Source organism: Cricetulus griseus, chromosome 6 (assembly GCF_003668045.3).
Source record: "Cricetulus griseus strain 17A/GY chromosome 6, alternate assembly CriGri-PICRH-1.0, whole genome shotgun sequence".
Lineage (NCBI taxonomy): Eukaryota > Metazoa > Chordata > Mammalia > Rodentia > Cricetidae > Cricetulus > Cricetulus griseus.
In genome coordinates, this window is record NC_048599.1 from 65,609,201 (window position 1) to 65,627,102 (window position 17,902).

The 17,902-nt window shown below is 41.8% G+C and overlaps 1 protein-coding gene across 1 annotated transcript in view; it reads left to right on the forward strand.

The window, feature by feature from the left end:
- Nucleotides 1-17,902, forward strand: part of Ryr3 (ryanodine receptor 3) — a 465,461-nt gene that overhangs the window by 327,568 nt on the left and 119,991 nt on the right. The window contains 5 exon segments of the mRNA XM_035447052.1: nucleotides 7,588-7,787; nucleotides 8,732-8,833; nucleotides 10,810-10,930; nucleotides 12,724-12,893; nucleotides 15,836-16,056. Coding sequence (XP_035302943.1) covers nucleotides 7,588-7,787; nucleotides 8,732-8,833; nucleotides 10,810-10,930; nucleotides 12,724-12,893; nucleotides 15,836-16,056 — 814 coding nt within the window.

The following is a 17,902-nucleotide window of genomic DNA, read 5'->3' on the forward strand; positions in this document are numbered from 1 at the left end:
AGCATCCCCAGGGGATCCTGAGAAAATTGAGACAATGGTAAAGTCCTGGGAAAACTAGCTGAAACATTTGTTGTTCAGTCTCAGAACTGTTCCCATACAGAGAGATCACCATATACATCACCTGTTTTGTAGGGTTTTTTCTGATTTATTTCCTTATGTCTGTAGTCAAGATTTTCAGGAGGTCTCCCCCAATCAAACCTGATTGCTAGTAGCCTTGAAGGAATCCACAGCCTTTTATTTCCTGTGGAAACAAAAACATAACCTCTGCCCCAATGCAATACATTTTCTGAACTCCATTTTAAATTTAAGCCATCCCTAAAGTATATAGGTCCGTTTAATTATAATCCCATGTCTCTCAACAGCTGTCCTTTGCTCATCAGCATTCAAAAACTTCAAAGTCAGCAAACAGCATATAGAATCCAGACTCCCTGTGTATTTCCCATCCTTACACGGCATTTTCCCTTTTATTTATTTACTTTACTCTCTCTTTAAATGCTTTATTATTTTTAAGCTATTTAATTTTTCTTATGACTTTCTATACCTATTTTCTTTCTTAAGCACCTTGGAATATTTTCAACACACTGTAACCTGTTTTTGTGTTTGTTTGTGTTTTGTTTTGCTTTGTTTTCAGTCTGGGCCTGCTTTACTACTTTACTAATGCAACTATAGCATTCTCTGCCTGGTAAGCCAAACCTTAAACTCACTACACTGCTTTGTGATGGTGTCTGGCTCGGCCCTGGGTTGGTCTGTGAGAGCCAAGCTTTACACCTGGGGTCCTGGCCAAGAGCTGCATTTAACTGGGAGCTCCAGTTAACCAGGAGCTGCATTTAATGACCCAGCTCTAGGAAACTGATGTCCTCACTGTGGTAGGCATTTTTTACTTAGCTTGTTGTTTCTATTCAACCTGTTAGCTGCTCAAGTTCTCACCTTACAGCAGAGCCATGCCTTTGTACACTGTGAGCACCAGTTTACTAGGGAACTGTATCCTGTTTGTTCTATTTTTCTTTTTCTAGCTTTCTCAGACCCCATGTAGAAATATGTACCCCATGTTGGGCACCAGAAAGATCCAATAAACTCTCAAAAATGTCACTAACAATGAAGGGCAGCTGTGAAAGGATAAATGTAAACAATGTCACTACAAACTAGGATGATAAGAGATGGTAGGATACCAGGAATATTTGACATTTGTTAATGGAGGTTTCAAACTTAGCACTTTTGTTTCTTACTGATTAAAAGATATGTGTGAGCTCTCTAAAGCCAGTGCCACCATATTCATTTTCCTACTGGACCTCTTGGAGTCTCTATGTCTGGGAAAGGGAAGGAAGTTAATTGGGAAACCCACAAGAATTATATAGAGACAAATACATGGACATGTGACTCTATCTCTGAAAACTCACAATGAAACAACACAGAGAGGGGTTTAAAAGAGAGAATAAATGTGTCATTTTGCATGCCTGTGACTCAGACACCTGATACAAACAACTTATTAGTGGAAAGGTTTATTTTGGCTCATGGTTTTATAGAAGTCAGTCCACAGATGTTTGGCCACACGCCCTTGGACAGAACATCATGATGGCAAGAACCGTGGTAGAGGCTTCTTCAACTCCTGAGGGACAGAAGCAGAGAGAACTCAATAAGGAGGCAAGAATAAGGTAGCCCCAGGGAAGACCTCAGTGATCTACTTTACTCACCTAGACCTCACCTTCTAAAGTTTCTAGAACCAAAATTGCTCTACCAACTGGGTACCTGTACTTCCACACAGAATCTTACAGAAGGCATTTCATATTTAAAAACAAAGATTAAATATCTTTGACTCTGCTGCTTCCTCATTAAGTGCATTGGGCAGCAGTTGTCCTTCAAAAACCCTGTTATGTTCCCTGGCAACAAACTCACATTTTCAGAATGTGGTGTATGTGGCTTTCATCTGTCATTTCAATAATAAAAATAGTGAATGAATCTTGAGATCTAAATAAAACCATGAATCTAACTAAAATGTGTTTTAAAATTGTGTCTAAAAGCTGCGCTTCACCAACATTCTTCATACAAAATACATGTCTGGCACTCATCACAAATTGACTTCCATATTGAATAGATGCTATATATTCTGTCAAAATGCACAACTATTCTGACTCTAGGTTTCCTTCTCATTTTTTAAAAAAGATGTGGACCCTAACTGTAAACACATAATTAACATTTGGGGATGATTAAATCCTAATCCTCAGGCTTCCATTGTGTCAGTGGAAGGATAGTCCACCCTGCGGGACTTTGTTCATTCCCTTAACTTTAAAATCTACAAAAATGCTGATGTTCTTTTTTTCTCTTCCCTAAGTCCCAAACTTACACTTTCCCACTTTTTATTTCCACTAGAGGTCTAAGAGGTGTCTTAAATACCATAAATCTAAAGGTTGCATCTATAATTATAACCCAAACCACTCTTTCTTCAAGAATTTTTCATCTCCTTAATCTCCCATTTTTTAGATACAAAAACCAAACAGACAGCTGCATTTACCCTCATCTACATGAACTGTCATCATTGAATTCTGTTGATTTCCTGTCTATAATGTTTCTGAAGTCCATGTGCCTTTATTTGTCTCTGATCTACTGACCACATCCTATTCTTGGCTCTTTTCTTCTTCCACCCAGGCTACTTCATTGGCATTGGATCCAATGCTAGGACTCTAATGTGCTAGATAGTTTTATCACATTGACACAGGCTAAAGTTATCTGAAAGGAGGACTCAGATGATTGTGGCTATCACCATCCCTGGGCTGGTGATCCTGGGATCAATAAGAGAACAGGTTGAGCAAGCCAGTAAGCAGCTTCCCTCCATGGTCTCTGCATCAGTTCCTGCCTCCAGGTTTCTGCCCTGTTGGAGTTCCCTTCCTGGCTTTTCTTCAATGATGAACAGTGATATGGAAGTGAAAGTGAAATAAACCCTTTGCTCCCCAACTTGCTTTTTGGCTATGGTGTTTTGAATAGAAACCCTAGCTAAGACATCTACTCTCCTGTATATTTCTGTAGGCAAATTTATATTTATTGTCATGGAATAGTAGGTATAGTTGGGAAGTGTTCATGCCAGTCTGTGAATCTGATAGGATAGTTCTGTCCCACTGAGCTTATTCTTGGATCCAGGCTCTATTAATTCTTGTCCATTGTTCCTAGATCAGTGGCTAGATGGTATCAGGCTCATCAATAGTTTGAATTAATGAGAAAATCAGCTAAGACTCTCAGGCTTGCTCTTGTCCTATCACAGCAGTTTATAGGCATATAGATCCCTAACTCCTCCCTCTCAGACCAGGAGGAGAAGCAATTTCTTCAGTACTTGTAATGATTTGGTTTGTACATGTCTCCAAAAGCATATCAAAAGTGGCATTTACTGAGAAAGATGTTTGGGGTCCTGGCCCACACCCCTACCTTGTGATATTCTGTTGGCTAAATGGGGTGTTTCTAGGTTCCCACTGAACCCCATGTTCTATCTTACTCCTAGGAGATCTCTTTTTTCCCTGGGACTAATTGAAATCTGATAAAATTCACAACTCTTGTAGTGGAATTCACAACTCTTATAGTGGACACTGACAATGGTCTGATAATGCAGTGATAGCCAGAGTTTTCCCTAGAATCATTCAAGCCTCTCCCTTGAGTCAAGTTTATTCATTTATTCAAGAACTCTTTGGTAGGTGAAGGTGTAGTTCAGAATAGACCACTTGCCTGACATGTACAGGCCCTGGGTTTGACTCTCAGCACTTGAAAAATAAATAAATAATAACTATTTTTGATTACTTACTATGTGCCAAACATTAGAAAAACACTAAGCATACAGGATTATGTAATTCAGACACAGTACCCTGTCCTTACAAAGCATGCAGTTTAGTGAGAAAAGCAGATACAAGGAAGGGTTTGGGGTGTTTGAGAAGACCAGTTTTCTGGAGCTCTTATACCTTAAGCAGCTCCTGAAGAATTCAGTGGAGTTAAATCAAGTGTTTATGACAAGAGGATGGAGAGAAAGAAAGCCTAAGCATCCCGGACAAACAAACTACATAACAGAACTGTAGTTAGGACACACGACATAAAAGGAGGTAATAAGTTGAATATGAAATCAGTGAGCTTCTATTAATTGTCCCTGAAGTCTGAGAAGTTTACCAGTGTGAAATGGAGTGAATAATTCCTATTTACGTCCAACTTCTCCAACATGTTAGAAAGAAAGTCACAGTATATCAATGCTGAGCCAAGGGCCTTTGAAGGAAAACTCTATGGGCATCCACACTGTTTTTAAACTCATTTCTTATTTCGGAACTCAAACAAAAATACTGTGGTATGCCCTTGGGCAAAAGTAATTTACCTCAAAATGTTCTTTCTCCTTTGAAAAATACCCTGAAAGTCAACATTTGCCCTCACCAGAGTACACTTGGTTGGCAGTCAGGCTCACTGAGCTACAGGCAATCAGGAAACATTCACACTCTTCTGTCCCCACTACTCCATGAAGCCTTAACAAATTCTTCTCCTCAGTCCCCTGTCTAATCAGCCACAGTGATGGATTCTGGTTTCTTCCTCTAACAGAGTACATTTGCAGCCCCCACATATGTCCAAAATAAAATAATCAGGGAATGGCTTCCTGGGTCAGTTCTCAGAGTCAACCTAATTAACTAAGTTCTGAAGATGTGAGATTTGGGTTAAAAGGGGGCTAATTGGGCAAATGAACTTTAGATGTAATCTCAATACACAACTCTGATTTCTCAACTTCTGCTTCTGGTGCTTCTGTATTCCATAAACTCTGTGGTGCTAATTGCTGTGGGATGAGCTGAGCTGAATTCAGCATGCTGATTAGAAAGTGTGCTGACCCACAAGCATTTCCAGAGTGAGCCAAAAGCATTGGAGTACACTCTTTAAGTCAGCTTCATTAAATAAAGTTGGGGTTTTCCCCAAATTTTGACTTAACATTTCAAACATGTCAAAGGACAAGTATATATGTTACCTGCTGTGAATTACAGGCTAGAAATATTTGAAAGTAGTGACATGTTTCATCTATGTCTAAGAGTATTTGTTTTTGAATACATTGCTCTTTCTGGTGCTTTTACTGAAATATCTCTCCTGTGAGTAAACTGTATCGGAAAATACCAAGAATATCAGGTAGAAGTGGCATGCTATTCTTTTAAAAAATGTTTATATTTAATATTTGAGAATCTCATACATGTATACAATGTGTTTTGATCAAACTCATCCTCCATACACTCTCAAACTCCACTCATACCATCACCACTTTCCCTACTTATCACAAGGATTTAAAAAAAAAAAAAAAAAAAAACTTTTTCAGAGCCTAATTAGTGCTGCTGCCAGTATGTGCATGGGTTATGCCTTTTGGATGTTGTATATGGAGTGAGACGAGCAGAAGTTGTTTTGAGAAAAGGTCTCACTCTGTATTCCAGGCCAGCCTTGAATGTGCAATTCCTAGTTCTAGTATTACAGACATACCCTTCTGTGACAAATATATTTTCAGCTATCTCTGGTCCACTAAGTAATCAAATGTCTTCACAAATTCTCTAGACTCTCCATGAAGAAATGAACTATATGACAATTAGTGAACAGTGATAAGCTGTTAAAATTCAGTTTAATGAAAAATTCTGGATCATGTGAACATAATTCTAAAGCATCCTTACAATCCCACAAATGTTCCGATTCTTACGCCCCAATTGTCGCACTTTTAGGTGGTGCTAGGGATTCATCCCAGGGCTGTGAACAAGCTAGACAAGTGCTCCACCACTGAGCTATGTTCCCAGCCTTAATCCAAGTAAAAAAATTTTTGTGAAACAATGTCGTGACCGTCTCGACCAGCAAGGAAGACGCAACGCTGAGACTCTTCCTTAAGCAGTTTACTCAGGAACCTTGAACAATCTTCTGACCCTGGGGAAAGCCAGCCCACAGCTTAAAAGCACTCTTGCCAGCCAACCCCAGAACGCCACGTGGCTAAGGCGGATAGGCTCGCATTTGCTGATGCAAGTTTGAATCTTAGACCAAGCCAAATAAGGAGTTGTTTATTCCACCTCGGGATGGTGGAAGGCGGAAACCGGCGCCATCTTTAAGTTGCAGCGCATCGCAGCTCTCCACAAAACAAAATGTAAACTGCCCAAATAGTTTTTAAATATGTCTATAAATTACCTGGTATTCCTCCCTCCAGAACATGCAGCCTAAATCTTCTTTAAGTATTAGCTAAATTTAGTGACTCACATCTAATGAATAAAATATTGCAAAATGACTGTGTATAACTAGACTTCAACAAGCAACACAGCTTCTGCCTTATTCTCTTGATCTGTGGGATGTCAGTGGTCATGCCGTGAGAACACTCAAGCTGCTCTCCAAAGAGGTTAACATAGTAAAGAGCTGAGGCATAATCTACCATCCAACAAGGACTGAGATGCCATGCAACAGCCAATAGAAGCTGATCCTCCAGCTGCAGACATACCTCTAGAAGACTGCAGTCCAAACCGCCCATAACACTGCAACTTCAAGTGAATCCCAAGCCAAGACCATCTAGCTTAATCAACTCCCAAAGTCCAGACCTATGGAAACCGTAAAATAGATGGTTATTGTTTTAGACTATGACAATGTTAGGCATGTCTTCAGAGGAATTAATCATGCCATAGCCTATATAAATGCACCTTCTTATGTAGTACACACACACACACACACACACACACACACACACACACACACACACACAAAGTACTTAATGATTTTCAAGAAAAATGTTGTTCTTTAGGCTTCATGTAAGGGGGAAAATGCCTTAAAGTCTGGCTCAGGGATCACATTCTTAAACACAAATTAGGATTTCACCCAAGCAAGAAGGTATGTTTTATAAATTATTTGAGCAAGCTGTAACACTGCTTTGGAATATATATACGGTTCTGAGACTCAACAGATCTCCTTCCCTAAATATTCCTTTTTCCTTTATCACTGTCCAGTTCATCCTTGGCTCCTCCAAAGAGAAATACAAAGAGAACATAGCTCTCTGCCCTGTCCCTTCCCTCAGAGCTATTATTAGAAAAGTTAATCCAGCAGATTCTTCATCCTGATCAATGACTTTAGATATCATGAGGTCTGCCCTACAAAGCCAAGTTGTTCTGGGATACATGTGTGACTTCCTAAGAGTCATCAAGGGAAGAGCTATGGTATCATTTCCCCACACCAGCTGAGGCATGCTAGCTTGACTTATCTTCTTACCCCCTTTCAAGGAAGGAAGTGGAGTATTAACTCTGCAGGCATTTAGTAAGGTATGAGGCACTTTCATCCCCTGGTCACTTGTAACAGCAGATTGAGTGGTACATACACCCTCTGACGGCCTCAACATGGTGGGGTCATCTCAGAGGTAAAAATCCTGAGGTGAAGAAAAAGATTCTATTCCATAACGGTCAGTTGTGTGATGAACAGATCCAGCCTCGTTTGTGGGAGGTCACCTTTCTTTCATCAGTATTTTCTCATAATGTGAATAGGTGACTAAGCGAATGAAATGCTGCTCTCCCAGCTCATCAGCTACAAATAACTTTGAGATTGTCCTTTCCAGTTCGAAGGACACCAGGCCTCTCTCTTCCTCAGGTGAAAGCGTGGAGGAAAATGCCAGTGTTGTAGTCAAGCTGCTCATCAGACGTCCTGAGTGCTTTGGGCCAGCGCTGAGGGGTGAAGGAGGAAACGGACTGCTGGCCGCCATGCAGGGTGCTATTAAGATCTCAGAGAACCCGGCACTTGACCTCCCCTCCCAGGGTTACAAGATGGAAGTGTAAGTGAATTCCTCCAGTGTGTGTAGGCTGCCAAATACTGTCAGCCAGTGAATCGCTAGGGTGAGTGGCCTCAGGAATTCTTCCTGGTAGAAAGAGCACAGATGTTTTGTGGTAGTTAAAACACTTCAAATCACTTCATCAGGCCCATTATTGTTATGACTTTGCCCAGAGCGCCTAGGGATCAGTACCATCTTCTTCCATTTCTTTAGCCCATTTGGCACAGCTGGCAAGCCACTGAGGCAGCAAAGCCTTCTCGTTTCTGCAGCACCTGTCTATGGTGTCACCTCAGAGGATTTCTCAGAAAAGAGTGTTGAGTGTTTGGAATCCTCGAAGATGACTGTGGGGTTTAAAGGTTCAGAGTTCAGTTGGTACAGTGTCTGATTGCCTTGTCACTTTCCCTCTATCATGTCCAGTAGCCATTTGCATTTCTATATCTAGTTTATACCACACATTCTATAGAATTGTGCAACCCACCAGAGTTGACTCTCCAAACAATTGGCTCTTTTCCCACCTTGTCCTCAGCTCTGATAGATCACTTAGTGGACCAGAGATAACTCAAAATATATTTGTCTCAAATTTCTTGTATAAATGGGAAAAAAACAAGACCCTGAGTGATATAGTTTGATAACCTCATAGCCAGAATGTGAACATAGCCCCCCTGACTCCTTGTCCAACTGACTTTCCATGGACACTCAGAGAGGAAGAAGGAATGAATGAATAGTGGCTAGTACCTAAACTCATGTTTCAAGGTTCAGGGGATCATAAAGCTGCCATGGAAAAGTATTGGGGTCCTTTGAGCATAATGAATAAAACCACCTCATCAGCTTCTGAAGTGGGAAGCTGTGAGGGAAAGTCTGTTCAGCCCGCATGGGGTGATTTTAATAAGTGGTGCCTTCATAACACCATGGCAGTCTCTCTCACACACACACACCCCTTGTTAATTCTTTCTTCACAGCTCAGAGGACCATGAAGAGGAGGAAGAGACTGTGCACATGGGCAATGCAATTATGTCGTTTTACTCAGCTCTCATAGATCTACTGGGCCGCTGTGCTCCTGAGATGCATGTAAGTGATGGTTTGCCGACAGCTACTTGGAGGAGCCCGAGTCAAGAACAGCAGAGAACCCCCAGACTGAGTTCCTTCATCTGTGCATGACATTTACTAGCAAGCTTCTCTTTGGGTTCCTTTTAGCTAATGCCAAAGTAGTTTCCACTTCAAATGCCTGGATGCTCCACTTTCTAAGGAAGAAAGTGTGCGTGCGTGCGTGCATGCGTGCATTCGTGTGTGTGTGTGTGTGTGTGTGTGTGTGTGTGTGTGTGTGTGTGTGTGTGTGTGTTCCCTTTGGTACTATCTGGGTATAGCCTCTATACATTTTGTTCAAAAAGCCTTCCATCTCGGGCTGGAGAGATAGCTCAGCCATTAAAGGCTAGGCTCACAACCAAAAATATAAAAAGCCTTCCAAAATGAGGCTTCCATATCCCTCAGCTTGGTCAAAATGTGGCTAACCTGATTTTTGGCCAGACCACTGTGAATAGCCTCATGAGTGCCATTAGGGACACTCTGTGGGAAATACTGTCTTGTTGACCATGGCTTTGGGCTCTAGAAAACAGTCAGAAGTTTTGCAAGCACACACACAAAGATGGTTCTGTCTGATGCCATGTCTTCTCAGATCTCCAGTTTTGGTCTAAAGAGTATTCATTCCCTTCCGTTTTTCACCCCTGCTAATGGGATAGTTGGTGTTATTTCAAACAAAGCCTCACTCTGAAATTAAAAGGAAATACTCTTCTTAAGAAGGAAACTCTAAATCTTGGTGTTGGAGGCCAATGAGAATCTCTAGGATTCCAGGTCCTTCTGTGATATAATAGCCCTGCCTCATTAGCCTGCCTTTGCACTCCAGCTCCTTCAAGCAAAGAGAGGAACTCAGAAGGAAGCCAGAGATGCAGCAGGGGGTCTATAACTTGTAGAAGTGTTGGACTCTTTTTGTTCATACTCTAGTTCTCTTGATCACTTTGTATTACTTCTGGAAGCACGTTACACACATGGCATGTTCACAAAAAGACAGCATGTGAGAGCTAATTCACCAGAGCTTGTCTGAGGAAGAAATAAATGCCTCCCCTTCTGCCTGCCACCTTCCTGCCCCAATATATTCACACACACACACACACACACACACACACACACACACACACACACACGCTCACACGCTCACACGCTCACACGCTCACACATTCACACACACACACATGCTTACACATCTCAGAACCCCTCCCTGGCTCTTTCTCCTTCTACAGAGAGATAGGGGCAAGTGGTATCATTACCTACAGTGCACCAGAAAGAGAGGTGGCAGGAGGGTAGATGAATAGGATCCTGCTTTCTCTGGGACCACTGAGCCCCATGTCTCAGAATGAATGCATTATCCCACCTGGGGTAGATCTGATCCTGTGCTCCTGGATAGTTACTTCTCAGCAGAAGGTCCACTGCCCCTCTTCAGAGACATTTGCTGCAGGAAGATGGACATGTATACTCGTGTATATACTGCTTGACCAATTGCTGCATGTATGAATAAACTTAGTCTCCTTGGGATAACTCCAACGAAACACTCAAATTATCTTTGACAATGTCTAGACTTTTCCTCTCCACCCCAACATTCTTCAAGCTCAGAAGAAATTGAAATTTGTAAGTCATTTTCTCATCGGCTACAATTCTGGAATCTTGTATTGTGAACACTTGTATTGTCAGCACTTCTGACAAGGCTGTGAGGGCTCCCTGCTGAGAGTTGATACCTTAACTGCTATGGGTTTCAGCCTCAGTTAAGAAAGAATGTGACATTGAATAAGCCTTCAAAGGACTTCCCCCCTCAGTCTCCCTTCAAGAGGACGTTTCTCTTTTCCTGTAGCCACACATATCAATAGCAATTGGAGAACTCTGAAGCAGCCCCCTGCTGGTAGGACCATTATGTCCTTATGCCCTGCCATAAGTTAGGAGGTGCAGTGTGGCTGGCATGGGGACTTCATCTCTCTAATCTCTTTCCTGTGTGACAGCTCATTCAAACAGGGAAAGGGGAAGCCATCCGGATCCGGTCCATCCTGCGCTCTCTGGTCCCCACAGAAGACCTGGTTGGGATCATCAGCATTCCCCTGAAACTGCCCTCCCTAAACAAAGGTAGGGAAGCAGCCTTAAGCTGAGCCTGCCCTCTAGTGCTTGCCTGCTCAGTAGCAGGACTCCGCCAGATGACAGTGCAGGCAGCCTGGGGAAATGCCTTGCTCTTTTTCCAATGATGAGTTTTCTGTAGACTTAACCTACAACCGCTTCACTGTGTCAGGATGGCCAAATCTGTGACCCTCAGATACAAACTGACCTCACCATTCTGGGACCAGGGACAACTTTAACCTTCGGAAGGGTGATAAAATGAGCAGGTGTCAGCCCTTACCATGGCCTGACTTCTCCCTTGCCAGTGTGCCCTAGGAGAGTGAGGCAGCCAGTAGACATGCAGGCTGTCTTCTGCCATGGACCTGAAAGACCTCACAGTCTAGGATAATAAGTTATCCCCAATGCTACTTGTGGCATTTGACACCTATCATCCCCAAAGCATTCTGATTCTGAGTCACGCTCCCTGCTCTTCAGGAACATGATGGAATTAAAAAGATAGGATGAGTCTGGCTTTGGCAGTGCTTCCCAAATTGCCATTCCATGGCACAACTTCAAAGGATAATCTAATATACTTATGTAGTAGGGGCTCACAGACAAATAAATATGGAAATTGTTGGAGAATGTGAATTTTATAAAATGTTGAAGAATATGCGCCACTTTTATAACTCCATAAAGCACAGTTGAATAATAGTGTGTCTGAGAAAACATGACAAAGGACACAGATGCTAAACTCCGTGTTTCCCAATGAAACACTTGCTGAATCCCACAGAAATAGTATGTATCAAGGCACCACAGCTGCGTGTGAACCAAGTCAGCCTCAGGCACCCAGCTCCCCATCTTCCTTTTGCTTAGGGATGAAAGGCTGCCAGGGTGCCCTTCCCTCTTACCAGCCAGCACAGACTTCTTGGCAGAAGGAGCACTGAGGTGGACAGCACTTCAGTCCTGTGCCTCTTGGGATGTCTTAGGAAGTCTACTCCAGTTCAGTACTCTTCTTGGTCATTTAGGGGTCCCTTTTCTACTTTCTGGTGCAACACTGGAGAGAAAAGGCTGGTTTTCATCCTTCCTAAAAATTCTTTGTATTCTCCAGGTCAAGCAGTTTTATTTTCCCCACGGATTCCTCACTTCATCCTTGAGCCAGTGTTTTGTTTTTGTTTTTGTTTTTGTTTGTTCATTCAAATAAGACTACAAAAGAGCAGTTTGGTCTAAGTATCAGCTAGGGCAGACACTGAAGGAGTACTTGCTATGTGGTGTGACATATTATGAAACTTAGTCTACTTTCTTAGCATTTCACCCCTCACATCATCCGCCAAAAGAGCAATATCTCAAGCGTTAATTCCCTAGAAATTTCCCCTTATTGTAGGATAAATATTCCCACAGTAGGTGACTTCATGCTAGCAATGTGGTATCACAGAACATGGAGTTGGAAAGGAAGGCGTGAAGCACACCACCATGTTGTATTTCAATATATAAATTACAGTTGATATAAGTGAGTATACTACCTCATAGTATTAAAATTAGAAATAGAAATTAGAAAATAGAAATTAGTAAACTGTGACTCTGGATTACCTTTAAAAAATATAATCTACATCACTGTAAATTTAAACGTCTAATAAAAATGTATTTAGTAATCAGCACATGGAAATTTGAGAGTTGCTTCTCACACCCTAGTGTAAGCTGTTCCCAATTTAGTTCTTATTTCTAAACTTCCTGCTGCCTATCACAGCACCATGTAGACAGATAAGGTCTATGCTGTGTTTTCAAACTGCACAGACAGGGAACAGGAAATGACGTGTTCTGTCTTTCAGATGGATCAGTCAGCGAGCCAGACATGGCAGCCAACTTCTGCCCTGACCATAAGGCGCCCATGGTGCTGTTCTTGGACCGTGTTTACGGCATTAAAGATCAAACCTTCCTGCTCCACTTGCTGGAAGTTGGGTTTTTACCTGACTTGCGAGCATCTGCATCTCTAGATACAGTAAGTAGCTAAAATAAAAGATATAAAAGAGAATTCCCCTCATGGTTATGTTAGTGACGTTGGACTTATGACACATATTTTCTGCCTACTTGATGGTCATATTTTAATGGCTAGCTTGAAAATGAGAAAAGCAAAGGTATCACAAACTGGAAGATCTTAATTTATTGACCCAAAAACTTACATGTAGGTAAATTTTCCTTTAATTGTCTGTTCCAGTCCCTTCCATTGAAGTTTCTAAACCTTGGGGCACTATTTCTTGACGAAACAGGGAGAGGGAACCAGACTAAGATGTTCATCATAGAATGTTTTCATAGCATGCCTGGCTACCCATCAGATACCAGGAGCAATTTTTTTTATTCTCCAACTCCTGCTTAGAACTAATTATAGACATCACCAAAGGTCCCCCAGGAGACAAAAGAAAAAAAAAAAATCACACTCTTGTGAGAATATGGCTCTGTTGCTTACAGAAAAGGCTGGCTGGAAGCATTCAGACTAGAGATACTCTTCCCAATCTCATTTACTTTGCCTCATGTTCTGACCACCAGGAAGGATAGTCTATAGCCAGGGGTGTAACAGGTGTCAGTGCAAGAGGCCAAGGGCAAAGAAAGGCACAGTTAGAAATCAAAGCTAGGAGTAAAGCAATTCAGCATCCACAGGCATCAAGACAAGAAGTGACTGACCACAGATAAGAGATGCCAGCTGTCATATCTGTGTCTTGAGGTGGAGCGGGAGGAGGACACAACAAGCTAGATCTGCTTAATTCCAGAAAAACTATCTTATAGGCTTGGTTACAGTTAGGTTTCTTAAGGGCGCCACCTGGTGTTCAGTAGGCATAAGTGCAAGCCCTGAAGTGAGGGTTTGCTGCCTGGACCTGGATTCATCCACTCACAGCGACATGGCATGAAAATGAGGAGTGGTCTGTCAACGAAGGAGTCAGAGCCATAGGCTTCTTTTACAGCTTCACAGTGCCCCACCTACCACCACTCTTTTCTATAAGCTTTTCTATAAGTCCATGGGTTTTAAAAATATCTTTTAAAATTTGTGATCACAAGTTTCCTGATTCAAGCACTTATTTATTTATTTATTTATTTTAGTTCAAACAACTTCTATTCTAGCATTTGATGTTTGATTGCATGCTGGCTGAAGCACCATCTGCCCCTCCAAAAAAATAGAGAGATTTTTATGTTCAGTTCTTCATCTGAGAACTTTCAAGCCGCAGGAATCAAAGCCCTGTTTCCTCATTTTAACTACTCAGTCTAAAAGAGATAAATGTGAAATATGAGCTATTTTTTCCAGCACAGTTACCAGTGCCTCCAGAAGACAATCTTCTGATAATTAAGACGAGCACCCAGAAATGTAAGAGTTCAAAGAAAACAGTTTTTCAAATCATTAGTTGTAGGAAACATTCATTCAGATATAATAGTTGTGATAATTGTAGGAGATAATGCCATTTTATCTCTGTGGGTTTCAAGGCTTCTTTTGAAGTCCTTCAGTTTTCAACAATGATGTTAGTCATGCTTTGGCTATATTTGGTGTCACTAAATGGATCTTCCCTGAATTCAGCTTGTCCATCTAAGTTTACAAAGAGGAACATTGTGCGCAAGGATTATACCAGAACTTTATAGAAGGCCCTCAATTTCTGTTCCTTTTTATACTTTTCACGCAGCATCTGCTTCCCTTTGGTGAGGTCAGATCATTCATCAGGTTGTGAGCTGCTCACAGTACTTCTAAATTAACTAATGGGCATCAGAGGTCCACTTTCTCTTTGTAAAGCTGGTAAATTTGAAGGATTGTGTGGTATACACCCATTTATTAACCTTAAATTACAGGAGGACAATGTATGAGACCCCTATAAGGTGACAAGTGAGAGCTCAATCCAGAATAAGGATGCAATAGCCTGGAACTTGGAGATTCAAATATTGGTTGATGCCCATCCACTGATTTTAGTGAGAATGTAAAAGTCTTCTTTGAGACCATTTAATATCCATCCATTTTTAGATGTGTGCTTTGTTTCTGATGGTAGGAGATAATCTTCAAATGGGAAAAAGGGGTGGATAGGTGTGTAGGGGTCCCTGCAGACTTTACAGCTGTCAGGGAAATGATCTGGGTGAAGAAGGGTGAAATTCATTCTGCCCAATTTAGGTAACCATTGCTGGACCAAGACTTTGAGAGTCTGAACTAAGCATGTTTTGTGTGTGTGTGTGTGTGTGTGTGTGTGTGTGTGTGTGTTGTTGTTGTTGTTGTTGTTGTTGTTGTTGTTGTTGTTGTTGTTGGGTTTGTTTTTTTTTTTTTTTTTGGTTGGTTGGTTGGCTTTTTTTGCCATATTGAAGCATATCACAATTTTGAAAACAAAAAGGTTCTCAGGTAACAGTTAACTGAGTCCCATGAGTAAAACTAAGCTTAAATCATGTTTACATGGAAGCTCTTTACAGATGAGTTCTTGTTGACTTGTTGAAACAATGCTCAAGATAAGGTCTAGGGAGAATGCCTGAGGTAAGTAAATATAATGTCTGCAGGAGCCAGAATTTCCTTAGGCTGTTGTAAAAAGTACAAATGACTTCTCTCTCAAGCATGAGTTTTATGGCCTAGAAGCTCAAGATTAGGGTTGGAGGGAGGTCTGAAATAAGTAGAACATAAATTCTGGGAGATGTGGGCAGAGACTGGCTCATCAGACAGCAGAGGACCACCAGGTTGTAAACTCCATGCATTCCCAGCATTCCAGGGGGAACAGGTTAACTTCTCCTTCCTTTGAAGGATACCTGCATGCTTAATTTTCCTGGCTTCTCAGGTGCTTATGGGTGTGCTCAAGGACTTTTGCCCTCTCCAGATAGGCTATGAGTACAGCCATGTGTGAGTTTTCCTGATCTTTCATGGAGCTCCACGCACTAGGTGAACCGGCTGCTTTCTTCAAGGTTAACTGACAACCTCACTCCCTTTCTTAGGTGTCCCTCAGCACCACCGAGGCTGCGCTGGCACTGAACAGGTACTTATGTTCGGCTGTGCTCCCGCTGCTTACCAGGTGCGCCCCTCTCTTTTCCGGGACAGAGCACTGCACCTCTCTGATTGATTCTACACTGCAGACAATATACAGGCTTTCCAAAGGACGGTCCCTCACCAAGGCCCAGAGGGACACAATAGAAGAATGTTTACTTGCCATTTGCAAGTAAGTGTGCCCTCCTTTGTTTTTGACTTGTGCATATGTATCCATGCCGAATGCATTTATGTGTGATACAGTTGTAAGGTACGAAACCGTATAGAAGAATAATGCATTGTGAAACTGGTTAGAAAATCTGAGGAAACTCCCAGACTTTCATTATGTACCCAGCCTTCCCCACTCATCTCTCTTAGAATATGCTTGTACCTGTATTGTCACACAATCATCCTTGGAATCATCTCTCATTATAGGGAATGGAAGGACACAGCTCAGGATCTACCCGTTGGGGTGAAAAACCAGGAAAACAGATTTTGTCTTTTGTGCCTTAAGTAATTCTATATTAAGCTAATTGTCTAGTTCTGAAGAGAGACCCAGAAAGATTTCTCTACCATCTAAGAGAAAACTTTTACCCAGAAACCGAACTCTAGGTATAAATCAGAGCAGTTCACCTCCAGGTCTCTCGAGACTGGCTTAAAAGAATCTGGTCGTAGTGGGGAATAAATACCATAGCTTTTGCCAACGTAAGCAGGCATTCAGTGCCAGCAAAGTGGGAATCTGCATCAAGTCTGGAAGTACAAAGAATGACATACTTTTCAACCTGCTGCTATTAACAGGTAGTTCCCAAGCTAGCCTGAGTATTAGTCACTTTATGAGATCCTAGATAAATTTCCCAGTTCCCAGATCGCATCCCAGCCCCAGGACTCAAAATCCTATGGGATAGAATCCAAGATTCTAGCATTGAAGCTCCTTGAGTAGTTGATTCTATTGATGATCTGTAGCTGTGAAATGGTCAACAGGCTCCCCTGTTTAGGGACCAGAGGGACGGGACGTTGTTCCTGGTTCTTCTTAATGACATGTGTCCCAGTCACATTCATTAGAAGGCTCATGATGGCTAGAAGAAAATTCATCAGAATTGTTCATCATTCAAACATCAGCTAAAAGGCAATCTCAGCTATGTGACATTGTGAATTACCTACTAGACTCTGCATTGATGATAGCACACATTCTGAAGATGTGGGGCGGGCAGGCCTCGCACTGACTGCTATGGAAATACAAAACCATGCGTCTACTTTGTCAGACAACTTAGCAGATTCTCACAAGGCTGGAACATTCTTACTGTAGTTTCAACAATCATGTTCCTTGCATTACACAAATTATTTGACAGTTCACATCATATAAAAACCCCTTAGTCATTACATATACATCTATATATACATACATTACCTTATATAAAACCTTGATTTGTATAATGTTATTTATCCTTAACAAAGCTTAAAACAACCTTTAATAAGCCAATGAATAAATAAACTGTGTAAGCCCAGGAAATGGAATATTACTCAGTATTAAGAGGACAATCAAACCACAAAAAGAGTCAGCTGTGGTTAACAAGAGACCACTGACATGAAGCCTTCGTGGTACTTCGACAATTCATGCTGACTAGCTGGAGCTAAAAAAATAGCAGTGATTGAGAAGATACCAGCATTGCAGAGGTGAAATCTTCTTCAAAGTATTTCCTGAGAGTCAGCACACAGAAGCTGTGTTCCAGGGTGGCCAAGGTTGTACCTCATGCTGGAAGCAGAACTTGGTAGTGTAAGAGTCACCCAGGTGGTACTGATTGTGAAGGCATGAAGGGGTCATGGAGAACAGCTGAGGCTTGGCACTGTGGGTGATGAGGAATGCCTTCTATATGTATGTTTCTCTTATTGGTTGATGAATAAAACACTGATTGGTCAGTAGCCAGGCAGAAAGATAGGTGGGGCTCCCAGACCAGGAGGAGGCTGGGGAGAGGAAGGCAGAGAGAGGTGGCCGAGAGACACCGTGCTGCCAAAGGAGTACCTTCATCTTCACTAAGAGC